We start from the raw sequence: 26,353 nt of genomic DNA on the forward strand, positions 1-26,353 counted from the left end.
TGTTTAAATTAACAAATATACCAATACATCACTAACGTTTCATGTTTGACCGGAGCCGATGATTAGAGAAGCAGATGTTCGAAGGTGTAATAGCTGTTGACTTTTATTCCTCAGTTATCGAGTTCCATAAGTATAAAACTTAAAAATGGATTGCTTTAAAATCAGAAAAGAACCAATTCACCGTTACTGTGTTTAAATTAACAAATATAAAATACATCTCTAACGTTTCATGTTTAACCGGAGAATTAAGGAGACAGATTATGTTCGAAGGTGTAAATATTAGCTGTTGAGTTTTATTCCTCAGTTATCGTGTTCCATAAGTATAAAACTTAAAAATGGATTGCTTTAAAATCAGAAAAGAGCCAATTCACTTTTGCTGTTGAGAAAAGTGTATGCCAGGCAAAACAAGTTGCATCTCGGTAGCCTGAAAGTTAACTGACAAAATAATTTCCCTGTGTTTAAATTAACAAATATACCCGGGGGGGGGGGGGGGTACTCGATGTATCCCTGGTTGGGAAGGTGCGGCGCGGCTCCTCATACCCTGCCCTGTTTAAGACAAATATCGCTGATTTTCCTACCCATTTTAAGACAGAATTCCGATTTTTGATACCGTGTTTAAGACATTTAACCCAGTTTAAGACAAAAATTGATAAATCGATACCCTGATTACGACAAAAAATGATAAATTCGATACCCTGTTCAAGACAAAAATCCCGAAAAACATACCCTGGCTGGCCGGCCGCACGTCCCCATTAAGCCCTTATAAGGGAGTATTCCCCCCCCCCCCCCTAGGGCAAATATACTAAGACGTCACTAACGTTTCATGTTTAACCGGAGGCGATGATTAAAGTAGCAGATGTTCGAAGGTGTAATAGCTGTTGAGTTTTATTCCTCAGTTATCGAGTTCCATAAGTATAAAACTTAAAAATGGATTGCTTTAAAATCAGAAAAGAACCAATTCACCGTTGCTGTTGAGAAAAGTGTATCCCAGGCAAAACAAGTTGCATCTTAGTAGCCTGAAAGTAAACTGACAAAATAATTTGCCTGAGTTTAAATTAACAAATATACCGATGCGTCACTAACGTTTCATGTTTAACCGGAGAATTAGGGGGGCAGATCATGTTCGAAGGTGTAAATATTAGCTGTTGAGTTTTATTCCTCAGTTATCGAGTTCCCGCATAAGTATAAAACTTAAAAATGGATTGGTTTACAATCAGAAAAGAACCAATTCACCGTTGCTGTTGAGAAAAGTGTATGCCAGGCAAAACAAGTTGCATCTTGGTAGCCTGAAAGTTAACTCGGTCAAAATAATTTGCCTGTCTTTAAAGGGAACCTCCACTAAAACAACAAAATAACTTTAAACCACAGAACATAATGTTTACAATTGGAATTGCTCAATCTTTTTCCAATGAAAGCGTTTGTATTCGAGAAAAATAAATTCCAAAAACGCTTATTTTGGCTTTCAAATTTCCCGGGCGCCGCCATCTTGAATAATTGTGACGTAACTTGGTTGCTTTATTGTTCTGATACAAAGAGCGATTGTTCTGGAACAAAAGGCCAACCAAGTTACGTCACAATTATTCAAGATGGCGGCGCCCGGGAAATTTGAAAGCCAAAATAAGCGTTTTTGGAATTTATTTTTCTCGAATACAAACGCTTTCATTGGAAAAAGATTGAGCAATTCCAATTGTAAACATTATGTTCTGTGGTTTAAAGTTATTTTGTTGTTTTAGTGGAGGTTCCCTTTAAATTAACAACTATACCAATACATCACTAGCCTGCGAACGCAGACGTATTTCCGGCGGTCGTTTCTCTCCCCCGCCGGAAATACGTCTGCGTTCGCAGGATAATACATCACTAGCGTTTCATGTTTAACCGGAGGCGATGATTATAGTAGCAGATGTTCGAAGGTGTAATAGCTTTTGAGTTTTATTCCTCATTCCTCAGTTATCGAGTTCCATAAGTATAAAACTTAAAATGGATTGCTTTAAAATCAGAAAAGAGCCAATTCACCGTTGCTGTTGAGAAAAGTGTATGCCAGGCAAAACAAATTGCATCTCGGTAGCCTGAAAGTTAACTGACAAAATAATTTGCCTGTGCTTAAATTAACAACTATACCAATACATCACTAACGTTTCATGTTTAACCGGAGGCGATGATTAGAGTAGCAGATGTTCGAAGGTGTTATAGCTGTTGAGTTTTATTCCTCAGTTATCGAGTTCCATAAGTATAAAACTTGAAAATGGATTGCTTTAAAATCAGAAAAGAACCAATTCACCGTTGCTGTTAAGAAAAGTGTATGCCAGGCAAAACAAGTTGCATCTCGGTAGCCTGAAAGTTAACTGACAAAATAATTTGCCTGTGTTTAAATTAACAAATATACCAATACATCACTAACGTTCACGGCGAAAAAAGTAGCGTTCACCCGCTAGGAAAACGATCGGTGAATATTGCAAAATGCGGCATTTTTCCAACATTTGCTTGCGTTTTCCGAACGTAAAATCCAAGGTTTTCTGTTTGTTTTCCAGCCGGTGAACTCGAGTTTTCGTTCCATTATCCGACAGTTTTCCATCAGGGTGAACAACAGGAAAACAAGCTGTTTTCCAGGTGTTTACCGCCTGGTTAACGCTGTGAAAACAGATTGTTTTTCGTTGTTTTACTGGCGTTTTCCAGTCACAAAACAGCGTGTTAACTGGTGTTTACTGGAGTTTTCTCTCATTGTCCTGGTGTTCACCGCGCGGTTAACGCTGTGAAAACAGATTGTTTCCAGTTGTTTACCGGCGTTTTCCAGTCGCAAAACAGCGTGTTAACTGGAGTTTACTCGGAGTTTTCTCTCATTGCCCTGGTGTTCACCGCGAGGTTAACGCACGCTAACAGGTTGTTTTCCATTGTTCACTGGTGTTTTCCAGTTTCAAAACAACGCGTTCAGTGGAGTTTTCAGCGAGTTTTCTTGCATTTTCGCGAACAGTGAATGCACGGAGAACACCAAAAAACCGCTTGTTCTTCAGCGTTCACTAGTTGGTTAACGCTTAAAAACAAGGTGTTTGCCTTGAGGGAAAACGCGGTGTTGTCACACGAATGCACCTATTTTTCTGCATTTGCGGCTTCTCCTTTTCGCTGGTATTTTACATGCACTTTCAAATCAGTTGGGTGGCGTAGCTTGAAAATTTGGCTGTATTTACGTTTTCATCGACTCTGAGTTCGTAGCTGTGACGCTACTTTCACAATGAAATTCAAATGATTCAATGTTGTTGGCAGAAGAACTTGACTCCCTCCCTGATTATGTCCCCAGAAATAAAATATGATACATGTATACCTTACACTGTTTTATTATCAATGACTCAAACAGACACTTGCCTATTTCTATTATGTACAACAATACCAAAACATTTATTTATACTATATACAAACTGATAGCTACACTCTTTTAACACATGATAGTGTTTTCTTGGTGCAAGCTAGCTTAAAATATTAAGTAACAAATTATATGGAGATGTTTTCCTATCACTGGTACAAATACTGTACCCTGCATATACATTTTATCATTTTTATCATGAAAGTAAAAAAAGGTGAACAAGGATGTCAGCCAAATGTTTTGAATGTGTGAACTGCACGACAAAAGAACAAAAAGGCACAGAACAGTGTAACCTCAATATAATTGTGTTGTACCAAAATGCCTATTATAAAACATACTAGTCTCTATGTGGGATTGTATAATTATTATACAGTCCCAGGTAGTAAACACAACACACTACCATTAATTCAATTTGCTGTGGACTCATAGGTGCAGCCTAGTTTGATTACTGTCACAGTGATGACTGAGGGTGCGTTCGATGGGAAAAAGATCTCACTAATTGACCCTGACAACGATTTCCCACAATTGAAATCCGTGACAAAATCTGTTTTATGTTGTGTTGGATTGGAAATCCGAAAGATCCAGATTTTAAGATCTAAATTTGGATTTCCCAATCGAAAGCACCGTAATATCATCCTTGATAAAAATACAGACTTAGGAAAAAATATTTACAATTTAATGGCCCAGAAAAGTTTCTCTGGGACTTCATTATGTCTTCTGTCGCTGGGAGGGCCAACCCTCCTGTTTACACACTGCCTCCTCTGCTGGTTTAACAATCTTTCTTTGCGGCACAATTCCAAACCATGAAAGAAAGTGGATACCTCCTCTGCTCTCCAGACAAGAGGCCTTGTAACCAGTGTGTCTTGCTCTTCATCTGATTCATTGGATGAAATCAGGTAGGAATGCAGAGCTTCAAACTTCTCCAGTTACTGTGGAACAAAGAAATTTTGTCAATAAACTTTGGTCTGTATAAAGACTGAGGTAATACAAAGCCACACGAAATGTATGAGAGAATTGTTCTTAGTGGTGAAAGCCATCATGACTACATGTGTTGCTTAAAGTAACATACTGGGGTACAACAAGCATTCTCCAAATTGAAAAACTGAAGGATCATACTGTGCATTGAAACTGATTTTTTTTCTGGCCATACTTTTCTGATTCTAAGGAATCCGAATGTAACATAAAATACTTCTCAAGCAAGCTGCTGGTGTACATAAAACTACTTTTACTACATTGTGTATGCACCAAATCATTACCGGTATTTTAGAAAAATCAACAGTGATTATGAATTGACCTCTTGCCCTCCAAAAAGGATGAAGACATGATACGAAATGGTTCTCATTAACCATTATTTTACTGTTTACTTTTTTGAAACAGCAGGCAAGTGAAATCTCACCCTTTTAGTTCTTTGCCTTCTTTTCTGCTCCTGCTGGTACTGCTCATATGTACTGCTGTCCATCTGTTTCCTCTTCTATTTGTTGGAGGCAAAGTTTCAGAAATGGCATCTAAAAAATCAAAAGTTTAATCACAGCTTAAACATTGTAGCTACAAATATTACTACATAATATATAGGAGGATATTACAATGTACATGGCTGTGCAGAGATATGACATTTCTCACGGAGTGTTGAAAAATATTTCACGAGTGAGTGCAGCAACACAAGTGAAATATTTTTCAACACGAGAAGACGAATTTCGTCTCTCCAAGTAGCCATGTAATATTTTATTTATCATAACATAAACACCAATGAAACACTAAATCATTTCACAAAAGGCATCGAAAGACCCAATTTTCATATGTAACCACAGCCACAGTAATCTTTTCATGTGTGAAGATATCATGTTTTTGCACGAAAGCTCACTTGGTATTTGTTTTCATTCATTCCACTTTATTATTACATATCAGACTCTAGTAAATGAGAGCAGCCAAAGCCGGCGGCTTAAATGGCATATGGTCAGCAGACAGAATTTGAAGAATTTACATTAATAAAAGAAGGCAATACAATACTACTTAAACAACTAATTATGATTACTAAATTTACAAGCACACAAGATAATATAATCCAATAAATCACATAAATAAGTACTCCTAGAACAATTGTTTGACCCATAAAGTATACAAAATTGGGGACAGGAGACCAGATTAAACTACATTGTTTATAAAATTAAATACTGAACAGGCCATACTTAACACTTAATTATTAAATAATGACTACAAAAAACTAGAGACACTCAGCAGTGTAATCCTGTAAAGCATACATCATACAGCATACAGTATTTCATTGGTATTTATATAACAAGTTATAGTATGCAACAAAAAATTCAATGTGACCACTGTCAGGTACCACTTAAGTTGCAATTTGTACACATGCACCAAAAAAGAGCAATTTTAAATTTAAGCTTGACTAGTTCTTGACTAAGGGAATATTTACTACTTCTGGTGAAGTACTGTCACATACAAATATACAATGTACTCCAACTAGAAGAAAACAAATAGTACTTTGCTTCTGTTTCTTCTCGTTGTTTTGTTGCTACTTCATGGACTTACCCATTCTCAAAAATATTTTGTAATGTGGAACATCAATATTGAGAAAAAATGTGGTACTTCCTAATGAGAAGCTTCATACTAATGTACCACCCATCACCTTATTATCCAGTTTCCACTCCTTTATCTGCCAAGTGTGTATTAGTGTATTGACAAACCTTAAAGATGATCTCAATCAAGTGTATTACTTATTTAAGTGTGTTATGTCTTTCCTGAGATAAATTAGAATATATAAACTCAAAACACAATTCATCCATCTGGACAAATTTTCCAGTACACCATGATACACAGACTGTCAGTTAAAAATAGTCAAAACATAAGCTTGCCCTTACCCTCATACTTATACAATGACAGTATTATAATTGTGAATAACTTACTTCTTATCAGTACACCACGAAAGTCCCGGTCAATCCATCTTGGAACGGACGTAGTGCTGTTGGTGATCAACAGTAGAAACAAAAAAAGAATTTTACTTAGCTCTAGCTCACAACAGATCACGAAGTATTTTTAAGTTTCTATTGCTTTTCCTCAAGTGTATTACATGGTCTTTAACCCTTCAAAAAAGTTCTTGAAATACAAATGACAATATCTTCAGAAAGAAATTGTTTTCACACTGTGACAGCTATTGACTCACCAACTTATTTAGAATTCTCTCACGGAAAGCTCTGCTTAACAGAAGCAACCAATCAAAAGGTGTGATAAAAATGAGCACGAAATTTGAAAACGGCCCTAGATTTTACCTTCGTTTGCACGTGTCTACACAGAAGTCATTCCATGAAAAAAATAATAATAATCAAGCTTCTGTGGTTAACACTGACAATGACAACGCATAAAAAGGTAAAATTATTCCGCTAAGTTTCTTACCGAAAAATCGGGATGGCGAGATATTTTTCTTTTTCTCGCAGAGCTCGGTAATGTCAACGCCACTTCGCTTCCAGTTGATCCCTCGACTCTCTAACGGCTTTTCATTTTGGCTTCCAGTGAATAAATACGCTCTTCCGTAGCTCTGAAGCCATCCTGTATGGCAGTCCGGTCCAAGGTTTTCCTGAGAACTGTATCTGAAAAGTCCGTCTGATTTCCTTCTATTATGCTGAGGGAGTTGTTAATGTCCGACAATTTGCTCGCAAGACTCTATTGATCGGATCTTTCCAACTGTTCTTGGACTTCTTTAAGTCTACTCAAGATCTGACGGAATTCAGAGGCATTCGAAGATCTTTTCACTGACATTTTCCCTTACAGGATTCAATCAAAGCGATCGCGAAGTCAAAGTGTTGTGTGAAGCACGTTTTCTCTGCATGCATTCTATTATCAAACCTACGGTAATGATTGTCAGCGGCTTGCTAAGTCTCAGAACGTATTGCATGTAACAACAAATAATTTTTGAGAAGTTTCGAACACTATTCTAGTCAGTAGACGCCCTCCACCTGAAAAAAAAATCGACGGAATACGATGTGGTGATGTCCGACCAGGAAAGATTCGTTCATTTTTTCGCCACTGCGTGAAGGTTAAATCATTCCAGTCTCATTTGCAAGACAGGCGATAGGTATTTTTCATTGCGAGGGTCAACTGGTATTCAGTGCATCCTAAGCGCCATTCATTTGGAATGCCAGTTTTTTTTTTTTTTTTTTTTTTTTTTTGTTGAAGTGTTTGGACCAGCCTGTTTTATTCCAGTCCAGAGAATCAACTGCAGTTGTTAAGTGGGGGAGATATACTTTGAGGACGAAAATGTTCTGGGAGTAACCAGTTTGGCTCATTTGGTGTACAGAACTTGATGTTTTTGGACCAGCTTGTTTTTATACCAGTTCAAAGGACAAAGTCACTTTGTGCTTGTGGTCAACAAATTTGTGAAAGAGAAACTGCTCTGGCTGTCATCGGCTAAAATGACAAACGTAGTGTGTAAAAATTATTATATTACATTATTTTAGGGTTTTCTTAAAATGGGATGTGACAATTACTGAGCAAAGTAGGACCGTGAACCATGTAAGTTATTTACCAATTATACTTGTATCCGGCAAGGGCTACGGGTCAATAGCTCATGAGGCAAAGCCGAATGGGGTATTTACAAAAGCAAGCATCAGGCTTTTTGTTACTCGAGGACTCAATAGTCCTCTAGTAGCAAAGCCAATTAAAATGCAGGATTTGCATTAGTCCACTAGTTGGGTGATACTAATGATTTATTATGATTATCTTTTCCTTTAAAGTCATAACCAGATTGCCTGATTCGACATCATGAAAAATGTAAATAAGGGCCTCCATTCATTAAGAAGAGATGTTTGGTTTTATGGTGCTGTCATGCACTTAATAAAATAGTTCTATATTGTTTGATTTGGTATAATTTTTTCAACTATGTTTACCTTATCCCAAAGTCATTTTTAATTACTTCCCTTTAAAAATATCAGAACACCATCCCCCACTACAGATGTCAATAACAGGCAAAAAGGAACCGAAAAAAATAACATTACTTCTGAAATATACAGGAAATATGAAATGCTTTTACTTGGTAAGTTATGTGAAAATGCATGATGATGTTAAGTTAAGGGCACAGCAGTGACAAGGTGCTTTTTTTTTCAGCAGAATTAAAAAAGTTGGGTCATATTATCACTTCTGACTTTATTTATATTATTTTAGAGGTAGTTCATGGTGGATTTCATGTGGTTATTCATCTCTCATATATCCCTTCCCTCACTTAATATGCTACATTGTGTAGATAGCAGTGCTTTTGTTAGAAATTGTCAGAGTGAGTCCCTGGCACTCACCCCATAAAAAGTAATGAGTCCTAGACCAAACCAATATGTCCCTTTTTTTTTTTTAAGGAAAATGTCACAGGGACAACCTCTTGTTTCTCCTTTTCAAGATGTATTTTGTATCTGATTTTATTTCACAGCATCTTGAATAAACACATTATGTTATGTCCCTCAACAAGAGTGCTCGATCTCGTTAAAATAATACAAAGCTAGTAACAAAACACAGTTTGTAGTTAAGAAATACTACCCAAAAAAGCTTACATACATCTTAGCGGAATCATGAACCGCTAATTCATTTTATTTATTCCGTTTAAAATGATCACTTAAACCCATTTGAGACATTCAGTATAATAATACAGCTTCACCTTTGAAGTTCAATACCATTTAGTTTACAAAGTCGACTCTGAGGCTTAAGAAATTGGCTTAATTCATGTTGAGCACACTCTTGTTTTACTTAGGGCAAACATCACAATACATGAAGTGTTTTCCCTTCATCGTACCGGAGCCATCCGTACGTTTAGTTACGTTTATAAATTTACTTTTTTCCTTCTGTGTACTATCATTGTCAACAGTAACGCTATCGATATCGACACCGTCTACTAGCAGCAAAAGCCGGTGACAACGCTCGGCCCAACAAGCTTTATAAGACAAGGGAAGCACATACAAACAAATTTTAAAAAATGGCTTTTAAATGAAAGAATGTTATCAAACCAAAAACTCTAGAATCAGCCCTAGTGTTCTCTCAGAGGCCTACATTGGAGGCGCAACTCACCATTTGCAAAGCGTAAGACAGCAGAAGGGCCCTAGCGTCTCGACAGGACGTAAGATTACAGATTCTGGGATCGGTTGCATGTGAGGACTCGCACCGAGCACAAACCCATGAACGCTGCCGCGTATTGATGCAAACCTTGTACCCTCTGGCCGATCTTATTGTTGCAATTTGAACGAGAACTTATATATTTGCGTCTTGACTCTCTCTCTTTTCATTGTGGTTTAGCTGCAAACGAATCAATCACATTTCGCGCACGCGCAACAGGCAAGGTTACTGCACGGCCCACTGTACGAGTTCAGACTGAAATCAAACACGGGATGACACGAAAGTTAAAGTGTGTTGTCGTTTATAGATTCGGTACTAATGAAACTTGAATTCCTCTACAGCATAGGTGGCGTAAAACGTGCGTAGATGCCACTGCGAGACTCAAGCGTTGGCGACCTGTGTTTGGTAGTATGGCGCTCTTCTCGTGTTATCTCAATTTCGTGTTATCTCGTTCGTGTTATCTCAATTTACAACTCATTTAAAACCTCTGCTGGCGAAACATCTGAATTTTTTACGTCGTTAGCTCTCATTGGAAAATTCTCTGCAACATCATGTTAACACTCATTTGGTCTGTGGGAATTCGAAAGTGCTCAGCCATGCCGGCCGTTCATCGGAAAATTGACATTTTGACGGTGTTTTCTCAGCCTGAGTTCAAAAAACACTTGCAAAATACCGTGTTAGATTGCTACCGAAAACGGGGGAAAACACTCAGGAAAACAGCGTGTTTGTCGGTGAAACACTCCTGTAGCAAAATGGACGTTGAACATCGCGTTTTCACTACGTTTTCCCAAACCTAAAAACACTTGAAAAATACCATGTTAGAACGCTCCGGAAAACAGGGGAAAACACTCAGCAAAATAGCATGTTTTCCGGTGTAATTCTCCTGTAGGAAAACCATTGTGGAATGCTATGTTTTCATTACGTTTACAACTTCAGGAAAACATACAATGAACGTCTCGTTTTCTCGCTCCGGATAACTGGGGTAAAATGTGCTGGAAAACACACTGTTAAAACCTATTTTCCTTGGGCAGGAAAATTAGGTGAGAACAACTTATTTTACCTCTGTTAACCAATAGTGAACACCGAGTTTTCCGCGCGTTTTCAAAAACAGGAAAACGAGCTATGAACGCGGCATTTTCCTGTCATTCACCGTTTAGTAAAATCACCAGAAAACAAGGGCTTTATTGCCGTGGTTTCATGTTTAACCGGAGAATTAGGGAGGCAGATCATGTTCAAAGGTGTAAATATTTGCTGTTGAGTTTTATTCCTCAGTTATCGAGTTCCCGCATAAGTATAAAACTTAAAAATGGATTGCTTTAAAATCAGAAAAGAACCAATCCACCGTTGCTGTTGAGAAAAGTGTATGCCAGGCAAAACAAGTTGCATCTCGGTAGCCTGAAAGTTAACTGACAAAATAATTTGCTTGTGTTTAAATTAACAAATATACCAATACATCACTAACGTTTCATGTTTAACCGGAGAATTAGGGAGGCAGATCATGTTCAAAGGTGTAAATATTTGCTGTTGAGTTTTATTCCTCAGTTATCGAGTTCCCGCATAAGTATAAAACTTAAAAATGGATTGCTTTAAAATCAGAAAAGAACCAATTCACCGTTGCTGTTGCGAAAAGTGTATGCCAGGCAAAACAAGTTGCATCTCGGTAGCCTGAAAGTGACAAAATGATTTGCCTGTGTTTAAATTAACAAATGTACCAATACATCACTAACGTTTCATATTTAACCGGAGGCGATGATTATAGTAGCAGATGTTCGAAGGTGTAATAGCTGTTGAGTTTTATTCCTCATTCCTCAGTTATCGAGTTCCATAAGTATAAAACTTAAAAATGGTTGCTTTAAAATCAGAAAAGAATTAATTCACCGTTGCTGTTGAGAAAAGTGTATGCCAGGCAAAACAAGTTGCATCTTGGTAGCCTGAAAGTTAACTGACAAAATAATTTGCCCGTGTTTAAATTAACAAATATACCAATGCATCACTAACGTTTCATGTTTAACCGGAGAATTAGGGAGGCAGATCATGTTCGAAGGTGTAAATATTAGCTGTTGAGTTTTATTCCTCAGTTATCGAGTTCTCGCATAAGTATAAAACTTAAAAATGGATTGGTTTAAAATCAGAAAAGAACCAATTCACCGTTCAGGGGCACCCAACGAGAATATAGTTCAAACCCACTTAAACATAGCATTGTTAAACGTATTTTAGTATTTAAACGGTAGATATAGGCATATTTTTATCCCCTAAAAATTTTCCATCTGTTTGGATTCCCTAGCTGAAAGTCTAGTGATCCGAAAATTATAGGGATCAAAACTTACCTTTTCGAAAATTTCAGCCAGAAAAAAGTCTCCCGAAAATTCTAGTTGACGTTTTTAGGTAAAAATCCGTTAAAAATGGGCAATTATACCATTTTTTAGATGTTCGAAAATCCCAGGACAGGCAGACAAGCAAGAAATTTTACAACAAATGTTGCGAAAATTCTAGATCTCAAATAGTCTTCCGAACAGATATTTTCCGAAAATTGACGTTGGGTGCCCATGACCGTTGCTGTTGAGAAAAGTGTATGCCAGGCAAAACAAGTTGCATCTCGGTAGCCTGAAAGTTAACTGACAAAATAATTTGCCTGTGTTTAAATTAACAAATATACCAATGCACCACTAACGTTTTATGTTTAACCGGAGAATTAGGGAAGCAGTTGTTCGATGGTGTAGTAGCTGTTAAGTTTTATTCCTCAGTTATGGAGTTCCATAAGTATAAAACTTAAAAATGGATTGCTTTAAAATCAGAAAAGAACCAATTCACCGTTGCTGTTGAGAAAAGTGTATGCCAGGCAAAACAAGTTGCATCTTGGCGTAGCCTGAAACTTAAGACATAATTTGCATTTTTTAATTGCATGATGCTGGCCGTTGCAAACCGTGTTTTAGAAAATATTTCAAATTGATTTATTGTGCCTCTGAACTATTTTGACACGTCACTCAAAATTAATTTAAAGTAATTTGAGATATTTGTCGTCATTAAAACTTTATGACGAAGTCGGCCCAACAAATGTGTCGAGACTAACACCTCTCTCTCCCTTTGTCTCTCTCTGTGCCTTTTTAGTGTGAGTCTTGTTACAACTCCCATTGAGATTTAGGTTATTTTTTTTTTTTTACCCAAACAGCGGGGACCTCATTCCTGACCCAAGTTAAGCTCCTCATGTTGTCGATACGGATTGTCAGATGCTAGTTAGTTTGTCATTTAAATGGTTATAAACACGTGCAATTTATTCCTCTCTTTTGTTCGTAGTAGAGCAAGTTTAGACATCATCAACATTGCATTTTACGAAGCAAAATAGGACTTCCATGATTTTTGAGACCTGAAATATTTAGGCGGCTTTAACAGGATATCAGTGCAAGAGTTCTGCGATTTATCAAAGCGATCATAACTGAGCCATGCTTGGAATCGAGCATTGTGATTGGCTTATTCCCCCCCCCCCCCCCTCTGCTTCCGACTCCGACAATGCAGTTTTCGCTGGATCGTATCGCTCTGCGCTTCTGAGTACTATTACGACTGCATCACTAGTGAAAACCAGCCTTTTAATTCTCTATCACTTGCCATGAGCACAAAGGTGACAATATTGGTATCCGCTTAATTTGCGTTTCATTCAGTTGTACAGTCGAACCTCGATTATCCGGACTCCTTGGGACTAGACGAAATAGTTCGGATAATCGAGAATATGAATATTAATGAGGAACAAAAACTGATGAAATTAAGAAAGCGATAATTAATCGTGAAACAAAACATTTACAAATCGTTTGCAATACAATATGGTCTACATCTTCACTGTCCGTTGAAAATACCTTTACACGTGTTGGCAAACTTTATGATCTAAAGAAAGGGAGTATATTCTAAACACAGCTTCGTTCGAACCACTTTTTTAATAAAATCTTCCAGGCCCCAGTTGTTCAAAAGGTGGATAAAGCTATTCACTGGATAAATCACTATCCATTGGATAGCGCAATTGATTTCGCTATTACTTATCCACTGGAGAGTGTCTTATCCGGCGGATAGCGCTATCCATCGTTTGAACAAGTGGGGCCAGGTGAAGAATGATGATATTCTTTTTCAATAGTGACTCGGGAATTCTCGGGAAAAATCCGAGTGCTCCTTTGCAGGAATATATCCAAACTCCGAACTCCCGATTACCGATTACTAGTTCGAATGTTGTACCGCTGAGCTATGGGAGACTCGTGTGAACTAGGCCATGATTATTTAATGATTTCGATGGTGATTCGGGGATACTCGGAAAGTATCCGAGTGCTCCTCGGCAGGAGTTGAACCTACGACAGCCTTCCGATGACTAGCTCGGATGCTTTACCACCGAGCTTTAGGAGACTGGTGAGAGCACGGTGCATTTCTAGCTACTGAAATGAGTGACTGAGATTGAAATTGTTAACCCCGATAGATGAAATTGATCGGATGTAAACTTGACAGATTAGCTTCGTTTGTCCCTGGTTATGAAAGTGGAAAATGGAAAAAATTGTTGAAAAAGAAGACTTTCACTTCAAATAATCCCTTTCGAATCACTTTTCGTCATCTTAGTTAGCAATCATAAATTCCGTCTCCGAAATTTATTTCACAGGATCTAGAGAAAAGGAAGCTTGCAAAGAGCTGAAACTTTTTTTTTTCAGGTTCGAGAAAATTGCCTTTCCTTGTTCAATACAAACTGTCAACTGCTATAGTTTTTCATTTAATTAAGTTTACGATGATTCAGGCAATTAATTCCTTTCTTTTGTCTATAATAGAACAATTTTAGGCGTTATTAATTTTGTGAAAAAAATTGCTTTTGAAGAAGCAAGATTGGAATGGCTCATTTTTTCCCTCTTTGCTTTTGTGGTATATCTTTAGCGCCCATTATACTCTTTATGCAAGCCATTCCTAGTAAATAAGAAGCCAGTGTAGTAACTCGACGTACACACATTTAAATTTAAATACGCACCTCTATGTAAACTGCTGTCTTAAAGTCGGTCAAATTTGACAAGAGACAATTTCAAATGTTTTGTGACATCCGTCACTTAAATTGGCGAAAGTAGGAACAAAGGAGAAGAAATGAAACTTTAGTCAAATGACATTGTTAAATGCAGCTTACAAGCAAGGTCTACCTGATAATTACCATTGCGATTTACCAACTCAATCAATCTGTTTAATGAAGATCTCCCACAGAGTTCTACAAAATTTGTATTCTGACCGTTTAGGAGCTGAGAATCTTCTTATTAAACGGGAAGAAAAATGTCGGCCAAATGACAAGGTCACGTGACATAGCAAGCAAATATTCGCTCAATTTGAGTTTCAAAAGTCAGTTGTGAAAGAGAAGGAGTATAGAGAGGATATATGACGGTTATTAACTCGTCAGTTTGGTTCTGGTTAGACGCTGGATCTCGAAGTGGAAAATCGAAGAAGTTACAAAAAAAAAAAAGCAAAACAAAACGTTAAATTGATCTCTTCGCGACGTTTCTACACGGACTCAAAACGGAAATCATGTCGGTTAACGAAACGGATTTGAACAGTTTTCGAGACTTTAAAAAGTATACGATCGAGCGAGTAGACGTGGTTTTTGCTGTTCTGTATTCGTTGCTGTTGATTGTCGGGTTCACAGGAAACTGTCTCGTTATAACTGTGGTTCGCAAAACAAAAAGTATGCACACGACCACAAATATTCTTCTCGTCAACTTAGCTGTTAGCGATATTGTCATTCTACTTTGGTGCCCAAGAACCTACAGCTTTGTTTTTTACCCTATACATCCTTCAGGAAAAACTGGCGATTATATTTGCAAAATGTTCACAGGCAATGTTATCATAATTGTGGCAATAGCCAGCTCTGTCCTAACACTCTCCGTTCTGGCCATAGAACGCTACCACGCACTGATGAAGCCCATGAGGACGGAACTTCGACTAACCATTGAACATGTTAAATACGTTGTCTTTTTTATTTGGATCGCAGCGATCTCAATAAGCTTTCCGAATTTTTCAGAAAGCAAGTACAGTCAACGATATGGAAGGTGTGTATGTCCATTCAGTTTGGAGTGTGCTTCTTTACTTCGCACTCATGTTATTTGTACTGTTGTATTTTTGGGTTTCGGACCGGTTGTCATTTTTGCGTACTGTTATTTCCAGATCATCCGAGGGTTATTTTTCGGTCACACTGTCTGTGCGGAGGCGCCTTCGGGCAGCGGAGATGATCGTACCAAACAGCGGCTAACTAAACTCTTAATAAGCGTAACAGCCGCGTTTTACGTTTGTTTTTTTCCGTACGGCTCCTTTATTCTATACATCGCGCTAGAAGACCGCAGCAAACTTATCTCTAACCAGGAAACGCTGTCTCTTCTCTTACGTGTGTTTGAGTTTTTGATGTTCTGCAGTTCCTGCTTAAACCCAGTTCTTTACGCGTTCCGCAGCTCAAATTACCGGGATGGTTTCAAGGCAGTTTTCACCAAACACACTGCCATCCACTCCAGTAGATTCGCATCTGTACATGTTGTGCGCAACCGCGACAATCCTGGAACTGGATTAGATGTTTAAGACTTGCGAAGTATTTAGCAGCGAATTCGAAGTTAGTTTGTTTCATTTGAAGGTATGATCATGCATGACAGCCTCTTCAACAAAAAAGACACGAAGGATTTTTTAGATTGGTCAATATTTCCTGCCCACGTACCCGCACAAAAGAAGTACTTCAATTGTAAAGCACCTAGAGCTTATTTGCCTTCCAACCGATACACAGGAAAAAAGACATAATTTTGTTTATTATTGGGTATTTGAGAGAATGTTTAACACATATTAAATGAAAGGTGTTACAATTGAACCCACTGGGAACTTGGAAAAATCCGAGCCCCAGATGGGATTCGAACCCGCGATTCGTGGGTTCGAATCCCATCTGCGGCTCGGATTTTTCCGAGTTCCCAGTGGGTTCAATTGTAACACTTTTCATTTAATATGTATTGGGTATTTAAAAGTTTTTGCTTTTTCTTTTCTTTTTCTGTTTTTTTATGAGTTTTTGTTAATTTCGTATCACGATAGGTCATTAAATTGTACAAATTTATGTGTAAAGAAGGTTTTAGTTTGCATTTAGTGGGCTAACATCACTGGCACCGAGGTTTCTTTATCAACGGTGATGAATTTATGTAACTTTCTACTTTCTATGTTTTAATCCGGCTTCAGTTGAGTTTGACTGTGAAAACGTTCAACATAAATCATGATAGTGACAAATTATTAATATTCCTTCCCCAATATATTTAATCAGTGAAACTAAAGTGGGCCGGCATTTGAAGCTTTCAATTAAAGCGGAAGGAAAAATTAAGACTTTATAAAATCGTAGAAGGCGTTTTTCATCTAACACGCATTTCAATTATATAGTTCTTCATCGGACTCCTGCATCAACGCTTCTTGCCTTATTGTACGTTTGACAACAATTTCAATTGCTGGGTTTAGTTCAGAGCGATAGTGTCTTAAGCAAAGAACCTAACAAAAAATACTGGATATTTTAAACTCCACGATGTTACTAAAGGTGTATGCACGTTTTTGTCAATAGCCAGTAGAGCAGGCGTTTTTTGGCAGGCGGACGCTTGTTCAAGGTCTAAAGCTCGTAATGGGCCACCATTTTGAAAGCACACAGCCGGTAGAGGATTGAGACGTTCATACTGTCCACCTCTCACTGAGTGCAGTTTTTTTGACTGGCCTCAGGCCTCTGTTAGTCTTGCTATCCAAGATGTCGACCAATAGTTCTTACTAAAACAAAAATACGCCTGCTTTGCAGGCTATAGTGTCTATAAATATGGGTTATTGACCAAGCGTGAGGTCAAGATGGCTGGATATTGTCCAAGTTCGTCTCGCTTCATAAACACGCAAAAAAAGAACGAGGCCAATATCCAGCCATCTTGACAGAACAAGCTCGGTCAATAAAGGATTTATTATATGACTTAAAACACCAAAAAATGATCTTTGATCTTGCGGGAGCAAGCGACAAATCCCGTGTGGGCGAGATAGCTCCATCTTGCCCGTTCGGGTAGCCAATCACAGCGCGGGATTTGGTTCATCTTGTCCGCTCACGGAGCTAGTCATGTAATAAATGTAAATAATACTCGCGTTAACGTTTGTTGTCCACTTAGAGATAGAAAAAATAATGCTGAGTGGGAATTATGGGATCTAGGTTCTTATTCATGGATTGAAAATAGTGGGCTGGGAGGGGATTAGTCTTCAACCTTTGGTTTGAAGGAAACATTGGTAAATGGGACACTGACATGTCAAGATATTTTTAGGGAACTAGTTTAAAACACAGCGAATTTCAACGCTTATTACTAATAATTAGTATTTTGGATCAGATTAATATATTTCTTCTTAACTTTTAATTCACTCAGAGTTAGGTGTCCCCAATTAGTTTACGTATATGTAAGCTAGATCTACCTGACATATTAATAAAGTTATTGATTGATTGATTGATTGATGGAAGTGAGGAAGCCGAGGAGGTCTTTTGTGTAAGCTCGGAGGTGATGTAACCTGCCATCACAGATAATGTTTGCCTGACGTCTGTGTTTGCAGGGTAGAAATGGTGGTGTTGCGTGTGAATGGAACATAAGCCCTCAGAGGCAACGGCCGAGAAGAACGACCTCTGGGCAGTTTGGAAGCATTCGTAGTAGGGCCAATTTCTCTAATCGGCTATTTCTAGTATTTGAAATTTTTGAGATGGCACGGACGGAAGAACTATGATTGAAGAAGAAGTCTATGATTCAAGGACTTCCTTCTTCTTTTCGCCAACGGGAAAGAATTGCATTATATTCTATGAAGACGATAATGACATTGAAATTATATAGCAGGCTGACTTGTTTGGGACATCGAACGAGTGATTTGGCGGCGGAGCTACCAGCAGGCGAGATGAATGGGGCCAGACTCGCTCCCTGGCGGCTCCACCTCCAAATTACTCCCTCGATGCCCCAAACAAGTCAGCCTGCTTGCAAGCAAACATTGATAAGGGTATATTTGTTCACGAGGGATTTCTTTGCGTGAGTTTCTGAGTTTTCTTCAAACTTTTCCAGTTCGCAACATGATGGCTTAAAATCTGATTTTAAAGTGCAACTAAACTCAAATATTTTTTTGTCCCTAATATAAATCTCCCATCCAAAGCAAACATATGTCACCATTGTCACCCAGAATGTCGCTTTTTCTGTGCCGTGCAAGCTACGCAAACTTGGAAGAACAAGCAGTAATTTAATTGGACTCACGACCATGATGTGGGAGGCCTGGGTCTATTCTCTATTTTACGTCACAAACTGCTTTGCATTCCTGTTTCAAGGAAATTTTGTGGGCCAAATTACTGCTAGTTTTGAAAACTTTGCGCGTCTTGCCCGGCAGATAAAAGATGCCCGGAAGAGTTTGAGGTAAGAATGGCATAACATGTTTACTTTTGGTGGGAAATTTAATATAGTAGACGAAAAATATTTGAGCCGTTTAGGTTAACTTTAAGTTTGTCAAAACTTCTGCAATCAGGCAGAAAGTTTATTCCATCGGCCCAGGCTGACAAAACGTTTCCTTGGAGCTAGAAGCTGAATTTGGACGTATCACTGAATGCATCGTTAGAGCGATTTTCAATTGAGTATCGACAGTAATTAGCGAATTACTTTGGTTAATGATTACTTCACTCAGTGATTGGTTCAAATTTTTCGCGCCACTTTTTCAACCAATCCGAAGTGATACCAAAACCAATCGTGGCTCGCGCGTGCACACTTTCCCGCGCTTTGTGTCGGCTACGAGTAATTACTTCGAATTTGGATTGGTTTGCTGGATTGTCTCCGTCCTTTTTTTGGCGAAAGCAATTACTTTGGTCTCATTTGAAAACCGCTCTACCTTCTTTTTAAATTAATTGGGACCATATAAGAACACCTACGAACTTTGGGTCCCCCTGATGAAGACACTGTAACTTTTTAAGCAATATTAAAAATATTGATCAAAACCAGAGTATCATCAAGCCATGTCTTATAATTACTGTCAACCTGGTTGCAATGTGAACCCGAACTTTCGTTGGAGGTAATCTTTGTACCACATCAGCTGGCCCCAGTTGTTCAAACAATGAATAGCGCTATCCACCAGATAAATCACTCTCCAGTGGATAAGAAATAGCGAAACCAATTGCACAATCCAATGGATAGTGATTTATCCGGTGGATAGCGTTATCCATCTTTTGAACAACTGGGGCCAGATGTGTTGCATTGATCAAAAAAGGAGCAAAATTTTGTCTCGTGGAGAGTAATCGCAACATCGTAGGTTCGACTCCTGCAAAGGAGAACTCGAATTCATTTCGTGAGTCAGCATCGAATAAAAAATAAGAACTCTTGGCCACTTTAAGCCACTTTTGGTTTTCCGCTAAATTGATCGAAAGCGCGCTTACCCAAGCTGATGATGCAAGGTAAGGGTGTGCAATGCACAACTTTAGTGGACTTCGCACTTTGTTTCTAATTATAAACAGCTGAAAAATTCAGGTCTTTTCAACGGGATTTAAACTCATGACCTTTGCGATGCCGGTGCAATGTTCTACCAACTGAACTATGACGCCACTCACTGAAGGACTTGAATAAAGCGACATTTGGGTAAATTGTCTAGCAAAGTGCGAGGATCACTTGTCTCTTTCGTGTAATATATAGAGTTAGCCAAGCCTAAAAGCGGAGCTCCCGGGTTATTTATTCTTACTTGCCTTACTTATACAGCAACAAAATAAAATTGTGGAGATGCTTACAATACAACAGAAGAAAAGTGCTCTCCCTCAGCCTCGTGTCCCTATCTTCAACGGAGATCCTATGGAATATGAACCCTTCGTAAGATCGTTTGAGAGTATAATCGAGTCCAAGACGTCAAGCAGTAGCGAAAGGCTCTATTACCTTGAGCAGTTTACTAGTGGAGATGTGAGAGATCGTGCGATCGTGCCATTATCTCCCACCTGAAAATGGTTATCAAGAAGCTCAACGACTGATCAGGAAGAAGTTTGGTGATAATTACCACGTTGTAGCTGCATATGAAACCAAGGCATTGAATTTGCCCGATGTGAAAGTAGAGGATGGCCAAGCCCTAAGTCGATTTGCCATTTTCCTAATGAGGTGCAAGAATGCCGTGGAGAGTAGTAGGAACCTAACCAAGCTTGAACAACCCGAAACCATTAAGAAGTTATCTCTGAAGTTGCCGTTCAGTTTAAGAGTAAGATGGCGGCGCTTGGTGGATGAAATCATGGAGGATCAAGGAAGGGCTATCCGGTTTAATGACCTCGCTGAGTTTGTCGACCATGAAGCTCGCGTAGCGACCAACCCTCTCTTCGGGAAGATTGTCGAAGACTCTAGGCCTAGACCCGATACACGTCGAGGTCTCTTGAATAAAGGATCCCACGAGAAAACGAAAGAAAGACGTAGTTTTGCTTCGCATGTTAACAATTGCCTGACCTCACCTGCCACCAGGGAATTGCCAAGTTCAGACTTACCTAGAGTAGAAGAAGTCTCTTGCCTTTATTGCAACGATCATCACGCCCTAGAGAGCTGCAAATCTCTTAGGAGTCGCCCCTACGGGGAACGAATCGAGTTTATGAAATCTAAGCGTCTTTGCTTCGTTTGTTTGTTCACTGAGCACATAGCAAGGAATTGTCCGAAGCGGAAAACGTGTGCAATTGTCAATTGCACAAGAAAACATCCAACAGTTCTCCACACGAATTCTGTTGCACGTTGCCCAGAAGCTAACAATGCCACAGCAAGTACTTCGTCTCGCGAGGAGGTTCTGCGTGTTCAAAGTTTCTATGGTCAATACAGGCGAAAGAATTAGTCCCTTTGTTGGGACAGACACCTCAAGGACAGCTATGGCCATTGTTCCAGTTAAAGTATGGCCTAAAGGAAATGGGACACCTGTGATCACTTACGCCTTCTTGGATAGCGGCAGTTCTTCCACGCTTTGTACTGAAGCCTTAATGAGACAGTTAGGAGTAAATGGCCAAAGAACTTTGATTTCTTTAACAACGTTGGACAGAAAGAAAAGCCTCATTGACAGTTTCGTTCTGCAAGATCTGGCTATTTCCGACCTGGAGGAGAACGTGTTTGTCAAATTGCCTTCCTTGTACACAAGACCAGAGATTCCCGTATCAAAGGAGGATATCCCAAACCAGGTTGATGTTGACAAATGGCCACATTTGAGTGGAGTGTATTTGCCGGATGTAGAAGCAGAAGTCGGTCTCCTAATAGCCAGTGACGTCCCGCAGATCCTCGATCCTCTAGAAGTGAGGCATTGTCAAGATGGCGGCCCTTACGCGTCCCGTACAATTGTAGGTTGGGTTGTGAATGGTCCCTTAGGGTGTCGTAGCCACCGCTCACGCATATCCAGTTTCTTTTCTAAGGCTGACCACGATCTCAACCAGATGCTGAAGGACTACTACAATGGTGATTTCCCCGAATCCAGTGCAGATGATAAACCTGAGATTTCCCAAGAGGAGCTGCGTTTCTTAAAGGTGCTAAATAGTACGGCAGTTCTGAAAGAAGGTCATTACCAGATGGCTTTGCCATTCAGAGATCGTGAGGTCGCGGTGCCGAACAATCGGGTACAAGCTGAACAGTGAGCGCTACGGCTGAAGCGGAAGCTCCATGGTAACAAGAACCTGTATGCTGACTGCAAGGTCTTTATGGCTGAGATTCTAGAGAAGGGCTACGCCCGTAAATTTCCCATGCACACGCAAGCGTTAAACTATGTAAAGTGGTATATCCCGCACCACGGCATCTACCATCCTCGCAAGCCTGGTAAAATACGAGTCGTTTTCGACTGTTCTGCGAAGTTTCAGGGAACGTCGCGCAATGATCTGTTGCTCAAGGGTCCAACTTAACGAACACGTTGTTCGGTGTATTGATGAGGTTTCGCCAAGAAAGGATAGCAATCAGTAAGTTTGATCACATAAGTGATACTCTAAAGGAGTTGCACTGGTTACTGGTGGAGCAAAGAATAATCTTTAAGATTAATCTTATTTGTTTTAAGATACTTAACAGTTTAGCTCCTGATTATTTGGTTGACCTAATCCATGTTTATGAACCTGCGAGGTACCTTCGTTTAGCTTCAGACAAGTGGCGTCTTGTCATTGAACCCTATAACTTAAAGACATACGGTTTAAGGGCTTTTTTAGTCATTGCCCCTATACTCTGGAACGATTTGCTTATTGACATCAGATCAATTGATGATGTAAATAAGTTTAAAGCTAAATTGAAGACCTTTCTGTTTAAGCGAGTTTATGAATTATCTTAGTATTCTCTGTAATTTGGTGATTATGTATTTTATATGTAATGATTTTAGGATTTTTATTTTTTAACCCTTGAAGCATTGTAAAGCGCTTAGCACTGAAAAGTATAGGCGCTATATAAATATTTATTTATTATTATTATTTATTATGGCGGATATTGAAGCGATGTTTTACCAGGTTAGAGTAGCCGAAGAAGACCGAACCTTTCTCCGTTTCCTGTGGTGGCCTGAGGGTAACCAGGACGAAAATCTCGAAGAGTATCAGATGGTTGTGCATTTGTTAGGAGCAGCTTCATCTCCAGCATGTTCCAACTTTTCCCTGCGAAAGACGGCAGAGGACAACAACGGCCACTTTCCAAGGGAAGTTGTAAGCTCTGTTAACAAGAACTTTTATGTAGACGATTGCCTGAAATCTTTACCATCAACTGAAGAAGCTTTACAACATGCAAGTGATTTGAAATGTTTGCTGTCAAGAGGTGGATTTCATCTGACCAAATGGGTTAGTAATAGTCGCAGAGTTCTTGATGCCATCCCTGAAGCCGAGCGCGCCAAAGAAGTAAAGAACTTGGACCTTAGTAAAGAAAATCTACCATTCGAAAGAGCCCTTGGAGTTCGATGGTGCATAGAAACGGATACTTTTGTGCTCAAGATAGACCTAAAACATAGCCCACCCACACGAAGAGGTATCCTTTCGGTTGTGAGTTCAGTTTATGATCCTCTTGATCTCGCTGCACCATTCGTGTTGCCAGCCAAACGCTTGTTTCAAGATTTATGCCGGGAGAAGCTAGGATGGGATGATGCGATCCCCTCAAAGTACGAGGTTTCTGGGGAACGATGGTTGGCAGATTTACCCAATTTGTCTAAATTTTCTGTCGAACGCTGCCTGAAGCGAGATGGTTTTGGTGTCATTACGTCTAGTCAGCTAAATCATTTTGCTGATGCATCTGAAATCGGTTATGGGTCAGTTAGTTATCTTCGTCTTGTCAATTCCCACAATGAAGGCCATTGCTCTTTTCTCTGCGCGAAGTCACGTGATGATAACGATCCCTCGTCTGGAATTGTCTGCGGCGGTAACAGCTGTTAAGCAAGACAGATTATTGAAGAGAGAGTTGGAGATCTCAGTCAATGCAAGGTCGGTCTTCTGGACGGACAGTACCGCAGTTCTGCGCTACGTCAAGAATGAAACAAACCGGTACCACAACTTTGTTTCCAATAGGGTGGCGATTATTCGTGACGGGTCCCAGCCTAATCAGTGGTTTCATGTCAATGGCGATAATAACCCTGCTGATGACGCCTCGCGTGGTTTGACGGCAGATATTTTCCTTCGTCAAAGTCGTTGGTTAACGGGGCCGGCATTCCTTTGGAAGCATGACAGCATGTGGCCAGCGCAAGATCAGCTATTTGGCGAGATTGCAAATAATGATCCTGAAGTGAAAAGAGAAGTTCGAGCCGGCGTGTCTTCTCTGAGCACCCCTAAAAGTCCATTATTGCAGTACGCTAGCAGATGTTCCCCATGGTCTCTCCTGGTGAAAGTCGTTGCCTGGCTTTTCCGTTACAGAAATAATCCCCTCAAGGCAAGTAAAGGAGACAAACCACGAAATGGCAGTCTTATGCTTATCACCCTTGAAGAAATCCAACGGGCAGAGGGAGAAATTCTAAAGCACGTCCAACGGCAATCCTTCCCGGAGGAAACGGCAAATCCTAAGAAGCAGATTAAGAAGAGTAGTCGCCTTTACAAGCTCGACCCAATCTTTGTGAATGGTCTGTTGCGCGTGGGTGGTAGACTTCGCAACTCTACGTTGTCTTCAGAGTCAAAGAATCAGATTATTCTCCCGAAAGATGATCGCGTGAGCAGATCAATTGTCGATCATTATCACAAGGCGCGTGGCCATTCTGGAAGAAAGCATGTTTTGTCCCTCATCAGCGAAAGATTTTGGATAACTCGGGGAAGTTCAGCCGTAAAGAGTGTTCTCGCAAAGTGCGTCATATGCCGACGTTCACAAGCATCTCTTTGTCGACAGAAAATGGCTGACTTGCCAGAAGATCGCGTTCGACCTGACAGACCCGTTCACGTCAGTTGGCTTAGATTTCTTTGGTCCCTTCCAAGTTCGTCGTGGTCGTAGTCTCGTTAAGAGATACGGTGTAAATTTCACCTGCTTAGCTATCCGCGCTGTGCATATAGAAGTTGCTTTCAGCCTCGACACAGACTCCTTTCTGTTGGCTCTTCGAAGATTCATTGCGAGAAGAGGTCAAGTAAAGGAAATCTATTCAGACAATGGCACCAATTTCACAAGTGGTGAGCGAGAGCTCTGCGATGCTATTTCAGAGTGGAACCAACAGAAAATCCACAATTCTCTTTTGCAGAAAAATATCAAGTGGACCTTCAGCCCCCCTTACGGTTCCCATTTTGGAGGTATCTGGGAAAGATGCATACGAACCATCAAGAAGATTCTTCGGTCCTTACTGAGGGAACAAATAACGGATGATGAAAGTCTACCCACGTTAATGTGCGAGGTTGAGAGCATCCTTAACAGTCGACCCATCTCGGCCGTATCCAGCGACCCCTGCGACTTGGAGGCCTTGACTCCTAATCATTTGCTTTTACTAAAATTTGAAGCCCCCTTGCCTCCTGGTCTATTCCAGCACAAAGATCTACTTTCAAGACGCCGTTGGAGGCAAGTGCAGTATCTCGCGGATGTGTTTTGGAGAAGATGGTGCAAGGAATTTCTTCCCCTTTTACAGATTCGTCAAAAATGGGTTCGTCCAAGGAGAAATCTGGCAGTTGAAGACATCGTCTTAGTCGAAATGAAAGTTTACACCGTAATTCGTGGCCTTTAGGGAAAATCGTTGAGGTGTTCCCCGACAAGAGAGGATTTGTTCGCCGTGCGAAAGTGAGCAAGAAATCAGGTGTTTTTGAAAGACCTTTTGATAAACTCTGCCTTCTGGTTGAAGGAGAAGAATGAAGTGATCCAAGATGCCAATTTTGAACATTGTTTGACTTTAAGACTCAATTTCCAGATTGAAAACGTTGTTTTAAATTTCTAGTTCAATATTTTCCGCCGGGGATAAGTTTCTTAGTGTGCACTCAGTATAATGCAAAACTGTACTTAACGCTCCTATGGACTGGCACGCGTAGTTTCTGTTTAGATCTGTTTCATGTAAGTGACTCGACTTAAGCTGTCTCACACTTAGGGGCCGGTGATAGATCCAAACGCCTGCTCATTAGCGGGGTTGCATTCCTCTCTTAGGAATGCAGTTGTCAGTCTTTTTAATCAGGAATTTAGTGCTTAATTTATTCGTTCTCTTAGAGGTATTTAAGGCTTAATTTAGTCATTTCTAGGGTTCTCGATCAGTCATTTTCGCTTGTGAGTAGTTCTTGTAGTTTCGCTTTTTGCAGTTTGTTACTTTCTTCGCTTCAAGCAGTCAATATTCAGTTACCAGCTTCTAACAAATGTAAGTGTATCTTTTCGTCGAGTTTCTGTTTACGATTAGTTCATTTTACTAAGTAATTTTTGTATCTGTTTGTTTTCTAGTCTTAACCGCTTTTCGCTTTCACCGCATGGGTTGAGTTCGCGCCGTCATAGGCAGTTGAATGAAGACTAAAGC

At 39.7% G+C, this 26,353-nt stretch overlaps 4 protein-coding genes and 1 long non-coding RNA gene across 5 annotated transcripts; 4 read left to right on the plus strand and 1 right to left on the minus strand.

Moving 5' to 3' along the window:
- Positions 1-3,363: 3,363 nt before the first annotated feature.
- Positions 3,364-8,295, minus strand: LOC138003055 (uncharacterized). The gene is made up of 4 exons (XR_011123409.1): positions 6,764-8,295; positions 6,277-6,332; positions 4,752-4,860; positions 3,364-4,284 (listed from the first exon to the last, which is right to left on the minus strand). It is a non-coding gene; the product is annotated as an uncharacterized lncRNA (long non-coding RNA).
- A 6,538-nt stretch (positions 8,296-14,833) lies between these two features.
- Positions 14,834-16,027, plus strand: LOC138002477 (QRFP-like peptide receptor). Its single transcript, XM_068848514.1, has one exon. It carries the CDS (start codon positions 14,987-14,989, stop codon positions 16,025-16,027), a length of 1,041 nt encoding a protein of 346 aa, XP_068704615.1. The 5' UTR covers positions 14,834-14,986.
- A 4,554-nt stretch (positions 16,028-20,581) lies between these two features.
- Positions 20,582-21,295, plus strand: LOC138002478 (uncharacterized). The gene has a single exon (XM_068848515.1). The coding sequence runs from the start codon at positions 20,582-20,584 to the stop codon at positions 21,293-21,295; it is 714 nt and encodes a 237-aa protein (XP_068704616.1).
- Positions 21,296-22,895: 1,600 nt separating this feature from the next.
- Positions 22,896-23,831, plus strand: LOC138002479 (uncharacterized). Its single transcript, XM_068848516.1, has one exon. The coding sequence runs from the start codon at positions 22,896-22,898 to the stop codon at positions 23,829-23,831; it is 936 nt and encodes a 311-aa protein (XP_068704617.1).
- Positions 23,832-24,123: 292 nt separating this feature from the next.
- Positions 24,124-25,585, plus strand: LOC138002480 (uncharacterized). Its single transcript, XM_068848517.1, has 2 exons — positions 24,124-24,725; positions 24,769-25,585. The coding sequence occupies exons 1-2, from the start codon at positions 24,124-24,126 to the stop codon at positions 25,583-25,585; spliced, it is 1,419 nt and encodes a 472-aa protein (XP_068704618.1).
- The last annotated feature ends 768 nt before the right edge of the window (positions 25,586-26,353 follow it).

Source organism: Montipora foliosa, chromosome 5 (genome assembly GCF_036669935.1).
Source record: "Montipora foliosa isolate CH-2021 chromosome 5, ASM3666993v2, whole genome shotgun sequence".
NCBI classification, from domain to species: Eukaryota; Metazoa; Cnidaria; class Anthozoa; order Scleractinia; family Acroporidae; genus Montipora; species Montipora foliosa.

Excerpts from the sequence above, each read along its gene's own strand:
- LOC138002477 (XM_068848514.1), top strand. The coding sequence starts at position 14,987 with ATGTCGGTTAACGAAACGGATTTGAACAGTTTTCGAGACTTTAAAAAG.
- LOC138002478 (XM_068848515.1), top strand. The coding sequence starts at position 20,582 with ATGAGGTGCAAGAATGCCGTGGAGAGTAGTAGGAACCTAACCAAGCTT.
- LOC138002479 (XM_068848516.1), top strand. The coding sequence starts at position 22,896 with ATGGCGGATATTGAAGCGATGTTTTACCAGGTTAGAGTAGCCGAAGAA.
- LOC138002480 (XM_068848517.1), top strand. The coding sequence starts at position 24,124 with ATGTGGCCAGCGCAAGATCAGCTATTTGGCGAGATTGCAAATAATGAT. Across the intron at positions 24,726-24,768 it reads GTAAAGAGTGTTCTCGCAAA|AAAATGGCTGACTTGCCAGA; the intron begins GTGCGTCATATG and ends CTTTGTCGACAG.